Source organism: Bubalus bubalis, chromosome 1 (genome assembly GCF_019923935.1).
Source record: "Bubalus bubalis isolate 160015118507 breed Murrah chromosome 1, NDDB_SH_1, whole genome shotgun sequence".
NCBI lineage: Eukaryota > Metazoa > Chordata > Mammalia > Artiodactyla > Bovidae > Bubalus > Bubalus bubalis.
In genome coordinates, this window is record NC_059157.1 from 10,856,088 (window position 1) to 10,879,018 (window position 22,931).

Consider the following 22,931-nt stretch of genomic DNA (forward strand, 5'->3'; position numbering starts at 1 on the left):
ATAAAGGCCTTATATGACAAACCTACAGCTAACATCATACTCAATGGTTAAAAGCTGAAAGCCTTTTCTCTTAAGATCGGGAAGAAGACAAGGATGTCCACTGTCACCACTTTTATTCAACAGTTTTGGAAGTTCTAGCTATGGCAATCAGAGAAGAAAAAGAAATAAAGGGAATCCTAATTGGAAAGCAAGAAGTTAAACTGTCACTGCTTGCAGATGACCTGATACTGTACATAGATCTTAAAGATGCCACCAGAAAACTAATAGAGTTCATCAACGAATTTGTTAAAGTTGCAAGTTATAAAATTAATACACAGAAATCTCTTGCATTTATAAGATCAGAAAGAAAAATTCAAGAAGGAATTTCATTTACTATCACATCACAAAAATAAAATACCTAAGAATAAACCTATGTAAGGAGACAAATGATCTGTACTTAAACTATGAAATTGAACAAAACAGAAACAGATGTAAAGACATACCATGTTTATGAATTGGAAAAGTCAATATTGTCAAAATGAATATACTACCTAAGGCTGGAATCAAGATTGCCGGGAGAAATATCAATAACCTCAGATATGCAGATGACACCACCCTTATGGCAGAAAGTGAAGAGGGACTAAAAAGCCTCTTCAGGAAAGTGAAAGTGGAGAGTGAAAAAGTTGGCTTAAAGCTCAACATTCAGAAAATGAAGATCATGGCATCCGGTCCCATCACTTCATGGGAAATAGATGGGGAAACAGTGGAAACAGTGTCAGACTTTATTTTTTGGGGCTCCAAAATCACTACAGATGGTAACTGCAGCCATGAAATTAAAAGACGCTTACTCCTTGGAAGGAAAGTTATGACCAACCTAGATAGCATATTCAAAAGCAGAGACATTACTTTGCCAACAAAGGTCCATCTAGTCAAGGCTATGGTTTTTCCTGTGGTCATGTACGGATGTGAGAGTTGGACTGTGAAGAAGGCTGAGCACCAAAGAATTGATGCTTTTGAATTGTGGTGTTGGAGAAGACTCTTGAGAGTCCCTTGGACTGCAAGGAGATCCAACCAGTCCATTCTGAAGGAGAACAGCCCTGGGATTTCTTTGGAAGGAATGATGCTAAAGCTGAAACTCCAGTACTTTGGCCACCTCATGCGAAGAGTTGACTCATTGGAAAAGACTCTGATGCTGGGAGGGATTGGGGGCAAGAGGAGAAGGGGACGACAGAGGATGAGATGGCTGGATGGCATCACTGACTCGATGGACGTGAGTCTGAGTGAACTGCAGGAGTTGGTGATGGACAGGGAGGCCTGGCGTGCTGCAATTCATGGGGTCGCAAAGAGTCGGACACGACTGAGCGACTGAACTGAACTGAAGGCAATCTATAGATTCTGTACAATCTCTATCAAATTTTCTGTGGCATTTTTCACAGAGCTAGAACGAGAAAACCTTAAAATTTGTATGGAGACACAAAAGACCCCAAATAGCCAAAGCAATCTTGAGAAAGAAAAATGGAGCTGGAGAAATCAGCCTTCCTGACTTCAGATTATACTACAAAGCTATAGTCAGCAAAACAGTATGGTACTGGCACAAAAATAGGAATACAGATCAGTGGAATAGGATACAAAGCCTTGAAATAAACCCATACACCTATGGTCAAGTAATCTGCAACAAAAGAAGCAAGAATATACAATGGAGAAAAGACAGTCTCTTCAACTAATGGTGCTAGGAAAACTGGGAAGCTGCAAGTAAAAAAAAAAAAAAAAATAAGAATTTAGATACTTCTTTAAATCATTCACAAAAATGAATTTAACATATTTAAAAGTTAGGCTACCATTGGTAAATATACCCCAGTAGGATATATGATCCCTGAATGGGATATAGTATGAAAAGTGGATATTGGTACATATTAACTGAGTAATTAGTAAAAGTCTAGCTGTTTTTGACTTCTTGAGTTCATTTAAGATTACAGTGTTTCCAAACCTTAAAACAATTCTATTTCTTTCATACAGATCTCCATCAGAAACCAGCAATAGTAACAGCAGTCAGTCTAACAGGTAAAGGTGAAGTAAAATAATCAAATTATTGACAAAATGATATAATTCATTAAATATTTTTTAAAAATATATTTAACAGTACTTCAGTATAGGAAATATATTATTTCCATTTATTGTTTCCAATTATTTCATCATTTTGATATCTAGTCATTACTATCATATACTAAAAGAAAGACTAAAACAAAGCATTTGGTGTTGATATTACTTTATACTTCTATAGAAACATTTCATGTTAACTCACATTATCCAGATTCATTAGCCACAATTTTTGTAAAAAGAAATGACTTTAAAGGGATTTTAAATGCATTCTTAAAATATTTATGAGCAATCATGCATTTTTTTGGTGTATTTAAGACACCAATCTGCGTTAACAGATTGTCTAAATGAGAGTTTTATACCCATTGCTCCCAACACTTGTATTTCTTCCTCATTGACTCCCTGGTTATTGGTCTCCTTATTTTAGAAATAAGAAAACAGATATAAAGAATTTAAGTAATTCCCTACGTGTATAGAATGGTAGTCAGTTTTTGAGCTTGAGATTAGATAATCGTACTCCAGGGTTCAGATTCTTAAAAGTGAAAGTGTTAGTCTCTCAGTCGTGTCAGACTCTTTGTGAATCCATGGGCTGTAGCCTGCCAGGCTCCTCTTTCCATGGGGATTCTCCTGGCAGGAATACTGGAGTGATTTGCCATGCCCTCCTCCAGGGGATCTTCCCAACCCAGGGAATTGAACAGGCATCTCCAGCACCAAGGGCTTCCCTTGTTGCCCAGCTGGTAAAGAATCTGCCTGCAATGCTGGAGACCTGGATTTGATCCCTGGGTTGGGAAGACCCCCTGGAGAAGGGAAAGGCTACCCACACCTTTAAAATTCCATGAACTCTCTCAAAGAGTCGGACATGACTGAGCGACTTTCACTTTCACTCCTGCACTGCAGGCAGATTCTTTACCATTTGAGCCACCAAATGGTGGCTTATAAGTCACTGATAATGCTTATAATTCTACCAAATGTTTACAAATATACCAGATTTTTTTTTTCAAACTTTAGGCACTGGGTATCCTTCATGCCCATATAGGCCCAGGAACAACTGAATTTACTCAGTAAATCCTCAGTATCTTTCTAGTAGAAAGCCATGTTGGCTATAATTGCTTTAGAAGGTTCTGTCTACTTCCTAAGCAACCCCATTTTCCTTGTCTTGACATTTGGTGGTGCCAAGAAGCCAGAATATGCTGGAAGGTAAAAGAGTTCCAGAAAAACATCTATTTCTGCTTTATTGACTATGCCAAAGCCTTTGACTGTATGGATCACAATAAACTGTGGAAAATTCTGAAAGAGATGGGAATACCAAGACCACCTGACCTACCTCTTGGGAAACCTGTATGCAGGTCAGGAAGCAACAGTTAGAACTGGACATGGAACAGACTGATTTCAAATAGGAATAGGAGTACATTAAGGTTGTATATTGTCACCCTCCTTATTTAACTTATATGCAGAGTACATCATGAGAAATGCTGGGCTGGAGGAAGCACAAGCTGGAATCAAGATTGCTGGGAGAAATATCAAAAACCTCAGATATGTAGAGGACACCATCCTTATGGCAGAAAGTGAAGAAGAACTAAAGAGCCTCTTGATGAGAGTGAAAGAGGAGAGTGAAAAAGTTGGCTTAAAGCTCAATATTCAGAAAACAAAGATCATGGCATCCAGTCCCATCACTTCATGGGAAATAGATGGGGAAACAGTGGTTGACTTTATTTTGGGAGGGGCGGGGGTGGAGGCACTCCAAAATCACTGCGGACGGTGATTGCAGCCATGAAATTAAAAGACGCTTACTTCTTGGAAAGAACGTTATGACCAAGCTAGACAGCATATTAAAAAGCAGAGACATTACTTTGCCAACAAAGGTCCATCTAGTCAAGGCTATGATTTTTCCAGTAGTTGTGTATGGATGTGAGAGTTGGACTGTGAAGAAAGCTGAGCTCCGAAGAATTGATGCTTTTGAACTGTGGTGTTGGAGAAGACTCTTGAGAGACCCTTGGACTGCAAGGAGATCCAACCAGTCCATCCTAAAGGAGATCAGTCCTGGGTGTTCATTGGAAGGACTGATGTTGAAGCTGAAACTCCTATACTTTGGCCATTTAATGCGAAGAGCTGACTCATTTGAAAAGACCCTGATGCTGGGAAAGATTGGGGAAGGGAGGAAAAGGAGATGACAGAGGATAAGATGGTTGGATGGCATCACCATCTCAATGGACATGAGTTTGGGTAAACCCCAGGAGTTTGTGATGGACAGGGAGGCCTGGTCTGCTGCAGTTCATGGGGTTGCAAAGAGTTGGACATGACTGAGTGACTAAACTGAACTGAATGATGAATAGAGATGGGGCAGCACAGAATATGGGGCCAGAGACAATAAATAGAAATGGGTCAGCGTAGAATGTATTGGGCCAGTTACGATGAATTGTAATTGGTGATGGACAGAGAAGCCTGGCATGCTGCAGTCCATGGGGTCGCAAAGATTTGGACACGACTGAGCAGCTCAACTAAACTGAATGACGATGAATAGAGATGGGGCAGCATAGAATATGGGGAAGGTGAGAAAATATAAGATCACAAAGAGCGAGGGAAAGCACATATTAAAGACATGGCCTATGTTACATGAAATTAATATTGCTCGTGTGTTTCTGAAATTATATTTAAGGTACCAGCTCAGTTTTTCCTTTTTTTAGAACAGAATTTAATTACTTCTTTTTCAAAAATGAGATATAATTACCTATATGATATTAGTTTCATGAGTATAATACTTTGTATATATAATGTATATAAAATGATCATAGTAAGTCTAGTTTACATTTGTAGGATATATGACCCCTAAATGGGATATAGGAAGAAAAGTGGATATTGGTACATATTAACTGAGTAATTAGTAAAAGTCTCTCTGTTTTTGTTTTCTTGAGTTTATTTAAGATTACAGTGTTTCCTAGCTTTAAAACAAATCTATTTCTTTCATATAAGTCTCCATCAGAAATCAGCAATAGTAACAGCAGTCAGTAGTACAGGTGAAGGTGAAGTGAAATAATCAAATTATTGACAAAATGATATAATTCATTATTTTTTTAAATATTTTAACAGTACTTCAGTATAGGAAATATATTATTTCCATTTATTGTTTTTAATAATTTCATCATTTGATATCTAGTCATTACTATCATATACTAAAAGAAAGACTAAAACAAAGCATTTGGTGTTGATATTACTTTATACTTCTATAGAAACATTTCATGTTAACTCACATTATCCAGATTCATTAGCCACAATTTTTGTAAAAAGAAATGACTTTAAAGGGATTTTAAATGCATTCTTAAAATATTTATGAGCAATCATATATTTGTTTGGTGTATTTAAGACACCAATCTGTGTTAGCAGATTGTCTAAATGAGTTTTATACCCATTGCTCCCAACACTTTTATTTTTTCCTCATTGACTCCCTGGTTATTGGTCTCCTTATTTTAGAAATAAGAAAACAGATATAAAGATTATAAGTAATTCCCTACGTGTATAGAATGGTAGTCAGTTTTTGAGCTTGAGATTCAGATAATCAGACTCTTAAAAGTGAAAGTGTTAGTCAATCAGTTGTGTCTGAGTCTTTGCAACCCCATGGACTGTAGCCTGCCAGACTCCTCTGTCCTTGGAAATCTCCAGGCAAGAATAGTGGAGGGGGTAGCCATTCCCCTCTCCAGGGTATTCCCTACCCAGGGATCGAGCCCAGGTCTCCTGCATTACGAGTGGATTCTTTACCATCTGAGCCACCAGAAAAGTCCTGAAACTCTTAAGAACTCCAAAATTTTGCCACATATTTTCTGATATAAGACTGGGGATGGGAATGGTATGTACATTTATTGAGGACCTAGTAGATGCCAAGCAAATGCTAAAAGGCATTCACCCTCCAAGGCAGAAGAATAATTCTTTACAATAAGATGCGATAAAGAAGGCTTCTGTATATACTGTTCATATTCCTAAATCAAATGTATAAAGAAATCATGATATATGATATTTCACATATTAGACATCACTAGGAGTAAAGGAAAAGAATCAGAAACTCATCGAAGAATGAGACCACAAGTTCATCTCTTTACTTACCTGCCATATGTGACCAATGGAATAAAGTCATTGGATCTCTATTTCATTTTCTGCCACCAAAAAAAATATTTATAACTCATAGCCTCACTGTAAAGTAGTCTTATTTCTGCCTAGAGTAGCCTCTACCTCTTCTCTCAGCAAGTTATTAAAAGCCCACATCTTAGGTGAAGATTCTGGCCCTTGGCTGTCTTCTTCTCATGTCCTACAATCGTAGTTCTGTCATCATGCTAAGAGCCTTCACCTGCACTCCTCACCTCCACACAACTTTACTCATTTTCTCCTAGAGCAATACACTGAGCTCTCCATCTCCTGGATTTTTTTTTTTTTTCCAACTCTTAAGTCATAGCTTCAATCTCATGCTTTCGTTTGCATTTTTTTTTTTTTTCCTGTTTCTCACAGCCTTCTCCTGCCAGCAGTACTTTATGGTAATATTAAGGACACCTCCAGAATTTGACACATTCATTCCATAAACATATTTTAAAAGTTGATTGTAAAGTGTGCTGAAAGGTAATTCATTATATGGAAAAGATGAGAGAAGGAGGAACTGGGGGGCAATTTTAAATATGGCCAGCTGAGTAGGCCCTGTTGAGCAAGTGATGGGTCAGTGATGAATTGAAGGGAGGTACAAATAGTTATGCAGTTTAGGTGTTTGAAAGGAGTAACCTGAGTCAACTCACAGAAGGCTTTTATTTGGATGCAGCACAACGAGAGAGGAATACAGGCATACACTGGGGGCCAGAGAGACACCTCTGGCACAAAGTTCCTTATTTTAAATTGTAAACAGTCCATCATAAATCCAACTGCCCTTATCTCAGCAAAAAGAGAAGCCAGGTATTCACGCTTTCCCACAGGTAAAGAGAGAGCTTCCCACAGGTAGTTTCACAGCTCCACTGCAGCCATAAACCACCTCTCTGTCACCCGGGCATCGAGCTGGCAGGGCTATCAATGCATGAACCCAGGTAGGAGCTTTTCAAGCACATGAATGATCTAACGAGAAAAAAAAAAAAAAAAAAAAAAAAAACCTCAGGACTGATCCAGGAGACAGAAAGGATGTTACCTCATACCAGGAATAGTAAAGATGGTTTTAGGAATACATTTTGAATGTGAACCAATAGAGTGAGTTGACAGTTTGGATGCCGAGTGTAAGAAACAGTGCTTAAATGATGTTCATTGCTTTTAGAGCAGGAAGACAGCAAGGCTACATAGTTAATCCAGAGCTCTCTGTTCCTAATGTGTGCTCTTAAAATATTAAAAAATTTACTTTACAGCTTATGGATGATGAAAGAGAATGTCTGCATAGGTAATCATGAGCTAAGTCTGATATGCCATGATACAAAGGTTACATTTTCTCATTTATCTGAATAGGAATGTAGTTGAAGTATTTTTGAAGAGGTAAAGGAGGATTTAGCATGATATGGTCTGCTTTTTACAAGTTTCACTGGGATAAATTAGAAAATGCAGTCAGATTTAGTCAGAATGGAGACTAATGAAACAGAATGAACAGTAAAATTGTGAAGAGGGCAGGACTGGATAAGATGGAAAAAATAACAAAGTGTTGAGAGACCTAACAGGAGTAGACTTGGTTGAAGTGCTCACTGGCTGGATGTATTTGGTCTAGAATAAAAGAGATCTGCAAAGACTTAAACAGTCCAACACAATGGATAATGATACCTTTTACTATTGACATACTGTATAGCCAGTGAGAACCAGTTTGGTGTTGGAGTGATGAAGTAGAAGGGAGTAAAAAAGGAGTTTGTTTTGAAGATATGTATGTGGGACACCTGTGGGAGAGGCACAGAGGACTATTGGAAGTTCTCTTCCTCTGTATATAAAAATAGAGAAAATAATCATTGTTAATAATGATGGTTATTATTCCCTCTTCACATGTTGGATTGCTCATGATTTTCTTCGACCCATATAAAATTTGTGTAAATGAGACATATATTAACACTAGTTTATACCATTGCCTTTTAATGTGGCTATCACAGATGATTTAGGGGAAAAAATTAAAAGAAACAAAAAAACTTGGGTTTGAAAATTGTGTGGAGCACAGATATAAATTGTGACAGTATAAATTATCTTTGTATACTATTTAATTGATATGCATGTAGCTGTGAAGTGAAATTAGAAAGCTTTTATTAACAACTTATAAAATGTAGCATTTCTATTTTTCTATATTTCTTTTACAGCAATGACTAAACAACAACAACAAAAAAAAAAAAAAAAAAACCCCACAGCTTGGAGAAAAGATACTAGCAAGAAACTGGCATGATTCAAGAAAGAAAAAAAAATCTTCTCTTCTTTCTTTTGTGATGGCCCAAAGCTTTCAGTTTCACAAAGCAAAGTAAATCCTGTGAGTGAAAGTATGCAGGCTGGTGTCTATTGATTCTGTTCTCGAACCCAACTTCATGTGTCCGACTCAGAGTAGAAACTTAAGAGTTTGGAGCAGAGAAAGTTTTATTGTAAGGGCCAAGGAGAACCTTCAGCTGATGTTCAAAAACCCCAAGCTCACTGATATTTTTAGGGGAAGAGTTTTTATAGGTAAAATTTGGGGCAAGGGCTGCAAGGTGTGGAACTTCCCCCTGACTAGTTGGTGGTGAGATAACAGGGCTGTGTTCCACCCATCTCAGCCATCAGCCTTTCCAATCAGTGTGGGTCCACTTGCTTGTGCTCAGCCTGCAGTGACCTCCTCCATCTGGGTTGAGGGGGCCCTAGTTCCTGCTGAAGAACTCAAAGACATGTACAAACTGCTAGCACATCACCCGAGGAGGGACCAGCACCAGGCCCCTTGCTGCAGCAATGTTTCCTCCTGCCTCCCCTCACTTCCCTGGTTAGCAACTGTTTGAATATGCCCTTTTGAACTCATGGAAGGGTGAAGAAGCTGAAAGCCTTATTCCTTCAAATAAGAAATTGGACACACGGAAAGACTTTTGTGTCCAAGAGGGCCCCACAGGGTCCTGCTCATCTTCAGTCCTTCTACCTCCATAATCCTCTGGTAGGAAACAAGAAAGTTGGTCTCTTTCGAACCTGGAAGGTTGTTCCATCCCAAACAAACATTCCATCATGCACTCCTGCCACTGACTGCCCTCAGATTCCCAAAGTCCTGGGACTCACTCCCATCTCAAGAGAGGACCCCTGGGTCCGCTCTCTCCAATAGCTCATGATTCTCACATGCTCCCCTTCCAAGTTCCGGGATGTTGAGGGGAAGGCTCTACAACTTCTACACAACTTAAAAGGATGATATGGGAGAAGGATCTTTGAACAACTCTGGCCAATAAAACCAACATCTTAGAAGAAGTGGACCATTTCCATTAGAAACAGAATTTTTCTTAATAAATATAAAGAGAATATCCAAATATTGGTAAAGAAAGGAGATGTATAAGTAAAAATCAAAACATAGCAAGAAAGCAACAACAATAAAAATCTGTCTCACAAAGAAAATCCTAAATCCAAATCACTCTACTTTTAGAAAGCAGCCTATATGTATAAGAAGGTTGTTTTAAGTTGCTTGTCTCTTTCCTGCCTACAGAAGTTTCTTCAGTGTTTGTTGCAAAGCTAATCTGGTGGTGCTGAATTCTCTTATTTAGATTTTGCTTGTCAAAAGGAGAAGGGGACGTCAGAGGATGAGATGGCTGGATGGCATCACTGACTCAATGGACGTGAGTCTGAGTGAACTCCGGGAGTTGGTGATGGACAGGGAGGCCTGGCGTGCTGCGATTCATGGGGTCGCAAAGAGTCGGACATGACTGAGTGACTGATCTGATCTGATCTGTACAGATTTTGATTCCTCCATCAAATCTGAATGAGAGCTTTGCTGGCAAGCATATTCTTGGTCATAGGTTCTCTAGTAACCGACTCCAATATTCTTGCCTAGAGAATCCCTCAAACAGAGGAGCCTGGTGGGCTACAGTCCATGGGGTCATAAAGAATTGGACATGATGGAAGCAACTTGGCATGGCACAGCACAGGTTCTTCCCTTCATCACTTTAAATCTATCATGCCACTCCATCAGGCCTGCAGAGTTTCTGCTGAGAAATCAGCTGATGACGTTGTGGGAATTCCCTTGTATATTATCATTTTTTACCTTGTTGCTTTTAGTATTTTTTCTTTGTCATTAGTTTGCATCCATTTGATTACTATGTGTCTTGGCGTGTTCCTCCTTGGGTTTGTCCTGCCTGAAACTCTACACATCCTGTACTTGGGTGCCTATTTCCTTTCTCATGTGAGGGAATTTTTCAGCTGTTATCTCTTCAAATATCAGGGATGCATGTAATATGAATACTGGTGCCTTTAATGCTGTCCCAGAAATCTCTTTAAAAATCTTCATTTATTTTCTTTATTTTGTTCTGTAGCAGTAATTTCCACCATTCTGTCTTCCAGGTTACTTATCTGTTCTTCTGCCTCATTCGTTCTGCTATTTATTCCTCTATTTTTTTTTAATTATTTGAGTCATTGTATTGTTCATATCTGTTTGCTTATTCTTTAGTTCCTCTATGTCTTTGTTAAATATTTTTTGCATCTTCTCAATTCTTGTCTTCATTCTTTTTCTGAGATCTTGATCATCTTCACTATCATTGTTCTGAATTCTTTTTCTGGGAGTTGGCTATCTCCACTTCACTTTGCTGTTCTTCTGCAGTTTCATCTTGTTCTTTCATCTGGGACCCATTCCTCTGCCAATTTTGACTTAACTTTCTGTGATCGCAGTTTCCATTCTGCAGGCTCAGGGTTATAGTTGTTGCTTTGGCTGTCTGCCCTCTCAAGGATGAGGCTAAGATGCTAGAACAGGGTTCTTGATGAGAGGAACTGATTCCTGCTCAGTGGTGGGTGTAGCTTGGTCTTGTCCCTCTTGTAGGTGTAGGGCTATGCTAGGGAGAGTTTAAGCCACTTGTCTGTTGATAGGTGGGGCTGTGTTCCCACCCTGTTGGTTGTTTGACCCAAAGCAACCCAGCACTGGGGACCACAGGCTGCTTGATGGGCTCATGGCAGCCTCTTGGAGGGCTCACAGCAATAGATTCTTTCCCAAACTGCTGCTGCCAGTGTCTTTGTCCCTGCAGTGAGCCACAGCTGCCCCCACCTCTGCAGGAGACCCTCCAATACCAGCAGCTAGGTCTGGCTCAGTTTTATGGGGTCACTGCTTTTTCCCCTGGGTCCTGGTGCAAAGGAGACTTTGTGTGCCCCCTCTAGTAGTGGAGTTTGTTTCCCTCAGTCCTGTGGAAGTCCTAGGATCAAACCCCACTGGCCCTCAAAGCCATATTGTCTGGGGACTTTTCCTCCCATTTCCAGACACCCCCAAGCTGGGAAGCCTGATGTGGGACTCAGGAATTTCGCTGCTGTGGTATAACTTCTGTGGTATATTGTTTTCCATTTTGTGCGTCACCCACCTAGCCAGGATAAGATTTAATTTTACCATGATTGCACCACTCCTGCCATCTTGTTGTGGTTTCTTTTTTTCTTTGAATGCAGGGGACCCTTTTTTGGTAGGTTCCATAGTTTGGGGAGGAGTTTCCAGGTGGCTCAATCTGCCTGCCAATGTAGGAACTACAGGAGATGGGGATTTGATCCCTAGGTTGGGAAGATCCCCTGGGGGAGGAAATGTCCACCCACTCCAATATTCTTGGTGGGAAAATCCCATGGATAGAGGAGCCTTCCAGGCTACATTCTGTAAGGTCACAAAGAGTCTGACATGACTGAGTGACTGAGCACAAACAAAATTTTTTGACAATGATTGTTCAGTACTTTGCTGTGATCTGGGTGTTTTTTTTTAAGAAGGGGCTGAGATCAAATCCTTCTATTCTACCATCTTGAGTGAATTATCCAAATCACTCCTCTTCTAAGTTTTAAGAAATATTAAAAGAAAAAAACATCATAACATTGCTGCTGCTAAGTCGCTTCAGTCGTGTCCAACTCTGTGCGACCCCATAGACGGCAGACCAACAGGCTCCCCCGTCCCTGGGATTCTCCAGGAAAGAGTACTGAAGTGGGTTGCCATTTTCTTCTCCAATGCATGAAAGTGAAAAGTGAAAGTGAAGTCGCTCAGTCGTTTCTGACTCTTAGCGACCCCATGGACTGCAGCCTACCAGGCTCCTCCATCCATGGGATTTTCCAGGCAAGAGTACTGGAGTGCGGTGCCATTGCCTTACACAAACTCAAAGAATAAAGGGATAATATAGCCCAATTTATTTTATAACTCCAGCACATCTCTGATACCAAAAACAGTAGCTTCATTAAAGTGAAAATGACAGGCAAATATTTATGAAATTGAATGGAAAAATTCTAAAGAAAATGATGACAAATTAATCTAGAAAAATATAAAAAGGTTAATGCATCATGACAAGATAGGATGTATTCCAGGAATACAAGTCTGTCCAACACTGGAAAATCAGTAAGTTTAATTCACAACATCAATAGAAAATGGAAAAAACTATATGATCAATTTATACAAAATGAAGCTTTAGATAAAACCCAACTTCCCTGACAAGATATTTATTATGAAAATCCCAGCAAATTGGGAAAAAAGTAAATTTCTGATCTCAAATGGATATCTACAAAAAGTCCAATGATACAAACGCCAGTGAAGAAGATATTTGTGACTATTATATACAATGAATGCATCACATCTAGAATCTATTAATAAGATCTACATGTAATAAAAGAGACACATGACCACTTAACTGGAAAATGGACCAAGTTTTCAAACAGACATTTACCAAAACTATATAAATAGCAAAGAAACATATAAACTTGTGCTAAAACTCACTAACAACCATGAAAATAAAAATTAAAGCAAAAAAGTACAACATCTACAGGTCCACCAAAATGACTAAAATGAAATAAGCATTAAAACAAAAACAGGAGGCCGTCCTAAGATGGCGGAGGAATAGGACAGGGAGACCACTTTCTCCCGCACAAATTCATCAAAAGAACATTTAAACACTGAGTAAAATCCACAAAACAACTTCTGAATGCTGACAGAGGACATCAGGCACTCAGAAAAGCAGTCCATTGTCTTCAAAAGGAAGTAGGAAAAAAATAAAAGGCAAAAAAAGAGACAAAAGAGGTAGGGACTGAGCTCCCTCCGGGGAAGGGAGTCTTAAAAAGAGAGAAGTTTCCAAACACCAGGAAACACTCTCACTACTGAGTCTGTGTCAAGCCTTGGAAGCACAGAGGGCAACATAATAGGGAGGAAAAATAAGTAAATAATTAAAACCCACAGATTATGAGCCCAACGGTAACTCCCCCGGAAGAGAAGCAGCGCAGATGCCTGCACACCACTAGCAAGCAGGGGCTGGGCAGGGAGGCGTGGGCTGCATTGCTTAAAGTAAGGATCAGGCCTGAATGCCCCCAAGGGTAATCAGAGCAAACTAATTTGGGCTAGCAAACCAGACTGTGGGATAGCTACCACGCAAAAAGCCCCAAGACACCACCAGGCCCACGCACAGAACAAAGGGCGGAACAGAACTAGCCAGCTGCAGACCATCCCCCTCCAGTGACAGGCAGCCAGAGCTGGAAGGGGGCAATCGCAGCCCCAGAGAGACATTATCTACCAAACTGCAAGCAGGCTTCTTTGCTTACTAAGACTTCTTGGGGTTCTGGACAGTCATCCGCCTAAGAAGGTGCGCCAGTTGTACACCCAGAAAACCGAGCAGCAGGGACAGGAGAGGCCATAAGTCGCAGTGACCGTGCTCACCAAATACCTCATCACCCGAGCTGCTCGGAGCTGGGAAGGGCACAAAACGCAGGCCCAACAGAGTCTGCGCCTCTGAGGACTACCTGAGTGCCTGAACCTGAGCAGCTTAGACCTGGGAGGTGCATACAGCCCAGGGCTGGCCTCAGACAGTTCCCAGCGGAGCAACCTAGAGCCTGAGCTATGTGGGCAAGGAGGGTGCACGCGCCATGAACGGGGGCAGGCCCAGTGTGGCTGAGACACTACGAGCACACGCCAGTGTTATTTGTTTGTAGCGTCCCTCCCTCCCCACAGCGCGACTGAACAAGTGAGCCTAAAAAGGTGTCCACCACCGCCCCCTTGTGTCAGGGCGGAAATCAGACACTGAAGAGACCAGCAAACAGAAGCGAAAACTGAGGGAACCGCCTTGGAAGTGACAGGTGCAATAGATTAAAACCCTGTAGTTAGTACTGACTACGTAGGAAGGGGCCTATAGATCTTGAGAAATATAAGCTGGACCAAGAAACTATCCAAAAATGAACTGACCCCACACTGCCCGCAACACCAGAGAAAGTCCTAGGTATATTCTTACTATTTTTACTATCATTCTTTTCTTTTTTCTTCTTCTTCTTCTTTTTTTTTCTTTTTTAACTTTTTTTAAGTCCTCTATTACTCCTTTAATGTTCATTTTTATAACCTACTATTACTTTTCAAAAAAAGACTATTTTTTAAAGCAAACTTCATATATGTATATTAATAACTTTTGTGACTTTTTTTTTCTTTGTCTTCTTCTTTTCTTTAATAGTGTACTTTTGAAAATCCAACCTGTATTCTAGAATTTTAATCTTTGCTTTTTGGTTCAGTTCAGTTCAGTCACTCAGTCGTGTCTGACTCTTTGCAACCCCATGAATCCCAGCACGCCAGGCCTCCCTGTCCATCACCAACTCCCGGAGTTCACCCGGACCCATGTCCATTGAGTCAGTGATGCCATCCAGCCATCTCATCCTCTGTCGTCCCCTTCTCCTCCTGCCCCCAATCCCTCCCAGCATCAGAGTCTTTTCCAATGAGTCAACTCTTTGCATGAGGTGGCCAAAGTACTGGAGTTTCAGCTTCAGCATCATTCCCTCCAAAGAAATCCCAGGGCTGATCTCCTTCAGAATGGACTGGTTGGATCTCCTTGCAGTCCCAGGGACTCTCAACAGTCTTCTATTTTGTCCCTTTAAGAACCCAATCTTCAGTACCTATTTTTACTTGGGAGAAAGATTACTGGCTTGACTGCTCTCTCCCCCTTTGGACTCTCCTTTCTCTCCACTAGGTCGCCTTTGTCTCCTCCCTCCTCTTTCTCTTCTCTACTCTACCAAAATCTCTGAATCTCTGTGTATTCCAGACGGCGGAGGACACTTAGGGAACTGATTACTGGCTGGATCTGTCTCTCTCCTTTTCATTCCCCCCTTTTATCCTCCTGGCCACCTCTGTCTCCTTCCTCCCTCTTCTCTTCTCTGTATAACTCCATGAACATCTCTGAGCAGTCCAGACTGTGGTGCGCACATAAGGAAGTGATTACTGGCTAGCTTGCTCTCTCCTCTTTTGATTCCACCTCATCTCATTCGGGTCACCTCTAACTCCCTCCTCCCTATTCTCTTCTCCATGTAACTCTGTGAACCTCTCTGGGTGTCCCTCACTGTGGAGAAACTTTTCATCTTTAACCTAGATGTTTTATCAATGGTGCTGTATAGAAGGAGAAGTCTTGAGACTACTGTAAAAATAAGACTGAAAACCAGAAGCAGGAGGCTTAAGTCCAAATTCTGAGAACATCATAGAATGCCTGACTCCAGGGAACATTAAGCAATAGGAGCTCATCAAACACCTCCATACCTACACTGAAACCAAGCACCACCCAAGCGCCAACAAGTTCCAGAGTAAGACATACCATGCAAATTCTCCAGCAACACAGGAACACAGCCCTGAGCTTCAATATACAGGCTGCCCAAAGTTACTCCAAATCCATTGTCATCTCGTAACTCATCACTAGACACTTCATTGCACTCCAGAGAGAAGAAATCCAGCTCCACCCACCAGAACACCGACACAAGCTTCCCTAACCAAGAAACCTTGACAAGCCACTGAACAACCCCACCCACAATGAGGAAACTCCATAATAAAGAGAACTCCACAAGCTGCCAGAATACAGAAAGGCCACCCCAAGTTCAGCAATGTAAACAAAATGAAGAGACAGAGGAATGCCCAGCAGGTAAAGGAACAGGATAAATGCCCACCAAACCAAACAAAAGAGGACGAGATAGGGAATCTACCTGATAAAGAATTCCGAATAATGATCATGAAAATGATCCAAAATCTTGAAATAAAAATGGAATCACAGATAAATAGCCTGGAGGCAAGGATTGAGAAAATGAAAGAAAGGTTTAACAAGGACCTAGAAGAAATAAAAAAGAGTCAATATAAAATGAATAATGCAATAAATGAGATCAAAAACACTCTGGAGGCAACAAGTAGTAGACTAACGGAGGCAGAAGATAGGATTAGTGAAATAGAAGATAGAATGGTAGAAATAAATGAATCAGAGAGGAAAAAAGAAAAACGAATTAAAAGAAATGAGGACAGTCTCAGAGACCTCCAGGACAATATTAAATGCCACAACATTCGAATCATAGGAGTCCCAGAAGAAGAAGACAACAAGAAAGACCATGAGAAAATACTTGAGGAGATAATAGTTGAAAACTTCCCTAAAATGGAGAAGGAAATAATCACCCAAGTCCAAGAAACCCAGAGAGTCCCAAACAGGATAAACCCAAGGCAAAGCACCCCAAGACACATATTAATCAAATTAACAAAGATCAAATACAAAGAACAAATATTAAAAGCAGCAAAGGAAAACCAACAAATAACACACAAGGGGATTCGCATAAGGATAACAGCTGATCTTTCAATAGAAACTCTTCAGGCCAGGAGGGAATGGCAAGACATACTTAAAGTGATGAAAGAAAATAACCTACAGCCCAGATTACTGTACCCAGCAAGGATCTCATTCAAATATGAAGGAGAAATCAAAAGCTTTACAGACAAGCAAAAGCTGAGAGAATTCAGCACCACCAAACCATCTCTCCAACAAATGCTAAAGGATATTCTCTAGACAGGAGACACAAAAACCATGTATAAACTCGAACCCAAAACAATGAAGTAGATAGCAATGGGATCATACCTAACAATAATTACCTTAAATGTAAATGGATTGAATGCCCCAACCAAAAGACAAAAACTGGCTGAATGGATACAAAAACAAGACCCCTATATATGTTGTCTACAAGAGACCCACCTCAAAACAGGGGACACATACAGACTGAAAGTGAAGGGCTGGAAAAAGATATTCCACGCAAATAGAGACCAAAAGAAAGCAGGAGTAGCAATACTCATATCAGATAAAATAGACTTTAAAACAAAGGCTGTAAAAAGAGACAAAGAAGGACACTACATAATGATCAAAGGATCAATCCAAGAAGATATAACAATGATAAATATATATGCACCCAACAAAGGAGCACCACAATATGTAAGACAAATGCTAACAAGTATGAAAGGGGAAATTAACAATAACACAATAATAGTGGGAGACTTTAATAATCCACTCACAGCTATGGATAGATCAACTAAACAGAAAATTAACAAAGAAACACAAATTTTAAATGATACAATAGACCAGTTAGACCTAATTGATATGTATAGGACATTTCACCCCAAAACAATAAATTTTACCTTTTTCTCAAGAGCACACGGAACCTTCTTCAAGATAGATCACATCCTGGGCCATAAATCTAGCCTTGGTAAATTCAAAAGAATTTAAATCATTCCAAGCATCTTTTCTGACCACAATGCAGTAAGATTAGATCTCAATTACAGGAGAAAAACTATTAAAAATTCCAACATATGGAGGCTGAACAATGCACTGCTGAATAACCAACAAATCACAGAAGAAATCAAAAAAGAAATCAAAATATGCATATAAACAAATGAAAATGAAAACACAACAACCCCAAACCTATGGGACACTGTAAAAGCAGTGCTAAAGGGAACGTTCATAGCAACACAGGCATACCTCAAGAAACAAGAAAAAAGTCAAATAAATAACCTAATTCTATACCTAAAGCAACTAGAAAAGGAAGAAATGAAGAACCTCAGGGTTAGTAGAAGGAAAGAAATCTTTAAAATTAGGGCAGAAATAAATGCAAAAGAAACAAAAGAGACCATAGCAAAAATCAACAAAGCCAAAAGCTGGTTCTTTGAAAGGATAAATAAAATTGACAAACCATTAGCCAGACTCATCAAGAAACAAAAGGAGAAAAATCAAATCAATAAAATTAGAAATGAAAATGGAGAGATCACAACAGACAACACAGAAAAACAAAGGATCATAAGAGACTACTATCAGCAGTTATATGCCAATAAAATGGACAAAGTGGAAGAAATGGACAAATTCTTAGAAAAGTACAACTTTCCAAAACGGAACCAGAAAGAAATAGAAAATCTTAACAGACCCATCACAAGCACGGAAATTGAAACTGTAATCAGAAATCTTCCAGCAAATAAAAGCCCAGGTCCAGATGGCTTCACAGCTGAATTCTACCAAAAATTTAGAGGAGAGCTAACATCTATCCTACTCAAACTCTTCCAGAAAATTACAGAGGAAGGTAAACTTCCAAACTCATTCTATGAGGCCACCATCACCCTAATACCAAAACCTGACAAAGATCCCACAAAAAAAGAAAACTACAGGCCAATATCACTGATGAACATAGATGCAAAAATCCTTAATAAAATTCTAGCCATCAGAATCCAACAACACATTAAAAGATCATACACCATGACCAAGTGGGCTTTATCCTAGGGATGCAAGGATTCTTCAATATGCACAAATCAATCAATGTAATACACCACATTAACAAATTGAAAAATAAAAGCCACATGATTATCTCAATAGATGCAGAGAAAGCCTTTGACAAAATTCAACATCCATTTATGATAAAAACTCTCCAGAAAGCAGGAATAGAAGGAACATACCTCAACATAATAAAAGCTATGTATGACAAACCCACAGCAAACATTATCCTCAATGGTGAAAAATTGAAAGCATTTTCCCTAAAGTCAGGAACAAGACAAGGGTGCCCACTCTCACCACTACTATTCAACATAGTTTTTGAAGTTTTGGCCACAGCAATCAGAGCAGAAAAAGAAATAAAAGGAATCCAGATTGGAAAAGAAGAAGTAAAACTCTCACTGTTTGCAGATGACATAATCCTCTATATAGAAAACCCTAAAGACTCCACCAGAAAATTACTAGAGCTAATCAGTGAATAAAGTAAAGTTGCAGGATATAAAATCAACACACAGAAATCCTTTGCATTCCTATACACTAATAATGAGAAAATAGAAAGAGAAATTAAGGAAACAATTCCATTCACCATTGCAATGAAAAGAATAAAATACTTAGGAATATACCTACCTAAAGAAACTAAAGACCTATATATAGAAAACTATAAAACACTGATGAAAGAAATCAAAGAGGACACTAAGAGATGGAGAATTATACCATGTTCATGGATCAGAAGAATCAATATATGAAAATGAGTATACTACCCAAAGCAATCTATAGATTCAATGCAATCCCTATCAAGCTACCAATGGTATTTTTCACAGAGCTAGAACAAATAATTTCACAATTTGTATGGAAATACAAAAGATCTAGAATAGCCAAAGCAATCTTGAGAAAGAAGAATGGAACTAGAGGAATCAACCTACCTGACTTCAGGCTCTACTACAAAGCCACAGTCATCAAGACAGTATGGTACTGGCACAAAGACAGAAATTTAGATCAACGGAACAAAATAGAAAGCCCAGAGATAAACCCACGCACCTATGGACACCTTATCTTTGACAAAGGAGGCAAGAATATACAGTGGAGAGAAGACAATCTCTTTAACAAGCGGTGCTGGGAAAACTGGTCAACCACTTGTAAAAGAATGAAACTAGAACACTTTCTAACACCATACACAAAAATAAACCCAAAATGGATTAAAGATCTAAACGTAAGACCAGAAACTATAAAACACCTAGAGGAGAATGTAGGCAAAACACTCTCTGACATATATCACAGTAGGATCCTCTATGACCCACCTCCCAGAATATTGGAAATAAAAGCAAAAATAAACAAATGGGATCTAATTAAAATTAAAAGCTTCTGCACAACAAAAGAAACTATAGGCAAGGTGAAAAGACAGCCTTCAGAATGGGAGAAAATAATAGCAAATGAAGCAACTGACAAACAACTAATCTCAAAAATATACAAGCAACTCCTGCAGCTTAATTCCAGAAAAATAAATGACCCAATCAAAAAATAGCCCAAATAACTAGACATTTCTCCAAAGAAGACATACAGATGGCTAACAAACACATGAAAAGATGCTCAACATCACTCATTATCCGAGAAATGCAAATCAAAACCACTATGAGGTACCATTTCATGCCAGTCAGAATGGCTGCGATCCAAAAGTCTACAAGCAATAAATGCTGGAGAGGATGTGGAGAAAAGGGAGCCCTCTTACACTGTTGGTGGGAATGCAAACTAGTACAGCCACTATGGAGAACAGTGTGGAGATTCCTTAAAAAACTGGAAATAGAACTGCCATATGACCCAGCAATCCCACTGCTGGGCATACACACCGAGGAAACCGGAATTGAAAGAGACACGTGTACCCCATTGTTCATCGCAGCACTGTTTATAATAGCCAGGACATGGAAGCAACCTAGATGTCCATCAGCAGACGAATGGATAAGAAAGCTGTGGTACATATACACAATGGAGTATTACTCAGCCATTAAAAAGAATACATTTGCATCAGTTCTAATGAGGTGGATGAAACTGGAGCCTATTATACAGAGTGAAGTAAGCCAGAAAGAATAACACCAATACGGTATACTAACGCATATATATGGAATTTATAAAGATGGTAACGACAACCCTGTATGCGAGAAAGCAAAAGAGACACAGATGTATAGAACAGTCTTTTGGACTCTGTGGGACAGAGCAAGGGTGGGATGATTTGGGAGAATGGCATCAAAACATGTATAATATCATATAAGAAATGAATCACCAGTCCAGGTTCGATGCAGGATACAGGAAGCTTGGGGCTGGTGCACTGGGATGACCCAGAGGGATGGTATGGGGAGGGAGATGGGAGGGTGTTCAGGATGGAGAACATGTTACACCTGTGGCAGATGCATGTTGATGTATGGCAAAACCAATACAAGACTGTAAAGTAAAAAAAAAATTTTTTAATGTAATATTTAGGCACCGCAAAAAAAAAAACCTAAAAGGCAAAAAAAAAAGTAAGCATTGATATGAAATGTAATTCTTGTACATTTCTGGTGGGAATACAAATTCGTACAGTAATCTTAGAAAACTTTTTGAATGTACCTACTAACATATACTCTGTGATCCAGCAACTTTACTCTAGAATACACCCAGTGTAAATCACCAAATGGCATATACCTAAGTAAAAAGTGGTATTTATAATGACAAAGGTCAATTTATCAAGAAAACAAAATATCCCTAAATGGGCACATTAAAAAATGATACATCTTCAAAATACAAGAATCAAAAATTGACAGACCTTAATGAAATAGAGGGGCCAAACATAGTTTGTTTTGATTTTGGTTTTGGTTTTTGGTTATTTTCACTGATCCAAAATATTTTTTTAATTGAAATATAGTTGATTTACAAAATTATATTAGTTTGAGGTGTACAACATAGTGATTCAAGAATTTTTATAGATTATACTCAACTTAAAGTTATTATAAAATATTGGCTATATTCTCTGTGCTGTGCATTATATCCCTGTAGCTGATTTATTTTATACAAAGGAGTCTGTACCTCTTAATCCTCATACCCCATTCACTCTCTTCTCCACTTTCTTCTCCCCACTTTATACTTTGCTTGCTATATCTGTGAGTTTGTTTCTTTATACTCGTTTTTTTTATTTCTTAGACTTCAAATATAAGTGATAACATACAGTATTTTTCTTTTTTCTGTCTGACTTATTTCAGCAAGCATAATATCATTTGCAACAACAGATATGGACCTGGATGGTATTATGCCAAATATGTTTTCTAATAGCTGCAACTATAATGAATAAAATTATAATCAATAGTAAAATAGAAAAAAAAAACAGATAAACATATTCATTCAATGCATGATATACAGCAACAAGAGAAAAAAATAACTGTTACTATTCACAATATGAATGGATCTCCTAATGTTAAAAGAACTTAAACATAAAAAGAATACATGATGATTAGCTCCATTTATATAAGTTCAAAAACAGACAAAACTATTGTGTTAAAAGTAGTGATTGTCAGGGGCTACTGACAGTTTTCACAGTCTGGCAGCTTTAGTATTTCTATATTTTATTTTTTGATCTGGATCTAGGTATTAATTATACTGGTCTGTTCACTTGAATATTGAGCTGTACATAAATATATTATATGTTTATTTATAAATATATATATTTGTACACATTATATTATATATAAAAGTTCAGTTAAGGTACAGATGAACCTTCCTGTTCATTAGCTCTTCAACCTTCTGTTTCAAAAGTGATGCTGCACTTTCTTAGCCAGAAGGCAGAGTCACACTGGGTTGCAGCCTCCTGCACAGGCTTAGGGGCCCAGGTCGCCCACGGTGAAGAGCACACAGCATCCGCAGTCTGGACCCAGGGCTCTCCCAGCCGCCTGCCTCCTGCAGTGTGCGTGGCCGTGGCGGTGAGGCGCCTCCTCGCGCTCCCCAACCGTCCTGTCGTCAAGCCAACGGCCGTCATTCGGGCGGCATTCAGGACATCAAGCCATGTTGTGCCTTCTGTCTCTGCTCCTGGGGCTCACCGGGCTTCAGACAGACGACAGTAAGTACAAAATCTCTCTTCTGACCTGTTGGGAGTGTCAGGGCTCCTTTCCGTTTCTAAGAGGCCGGCTATCTCTGTGAAAACGCTTTCTTGACGGGAGCTCCAACTATGTAAGCCCGAAAACAGTCTCG

The 22,931-nt window shown here is 39.3% G+C and overlaps 2 protein-coding genes across 3 annotated transcripts in view; both read left to right on the forward strand.

The window, feature by feature from the left end:
• The window catches only part of LOC102405271 (A disintegrin and metallopeptidase domain 3), a 113,766-nt gene extending 105,374 nt beyond the window's left edge, over nucleotides 1–8,392 (forward strand). For both annotated transcript variants that reach the window (XM_006078640.4, XM_044929779.2), the window contains 2 exons: nucleotides 1,996–2,040; nucleotides 8,361–8,392. In XM_006078640.4, the coding sequence (XP_006078702.3) occupies nucleotides 1,996–2,040; nucleotides 8,361–8,370 (55 nt within the window). In that variant the 3' untranslated portion in view covers nucleotides 8,371–8,392. The remainder of the gene's footprint in view (nucleotides 1–1,995; nucleotides 2,041–8,360) is intronic.
• A 14,300-nt stretch (nucleotides 8,393–22,692) lies between these two features.
• LOC102404947 (disintegrin and metalloproteinase domain-containing protein 2) overlaps nucleotides 22,693–22,931 on the forward strand; it is a 101,008-nt gene continuing 100,769 nt past the window's right edge. Inside the window, exon 1 of the mRNA XM_025278209.2 lies at nucleotides 22,693–22,800. Coding sequence (XP_025133994.2) covers nucleotides 22,746–22,800 — 55 coding nt within the window. The 5' untranslated portion in view covers nucleotides 22,693–22,745. The remainder of the gene's footprint in view (nucleotides 22,801–22,931) is intronic.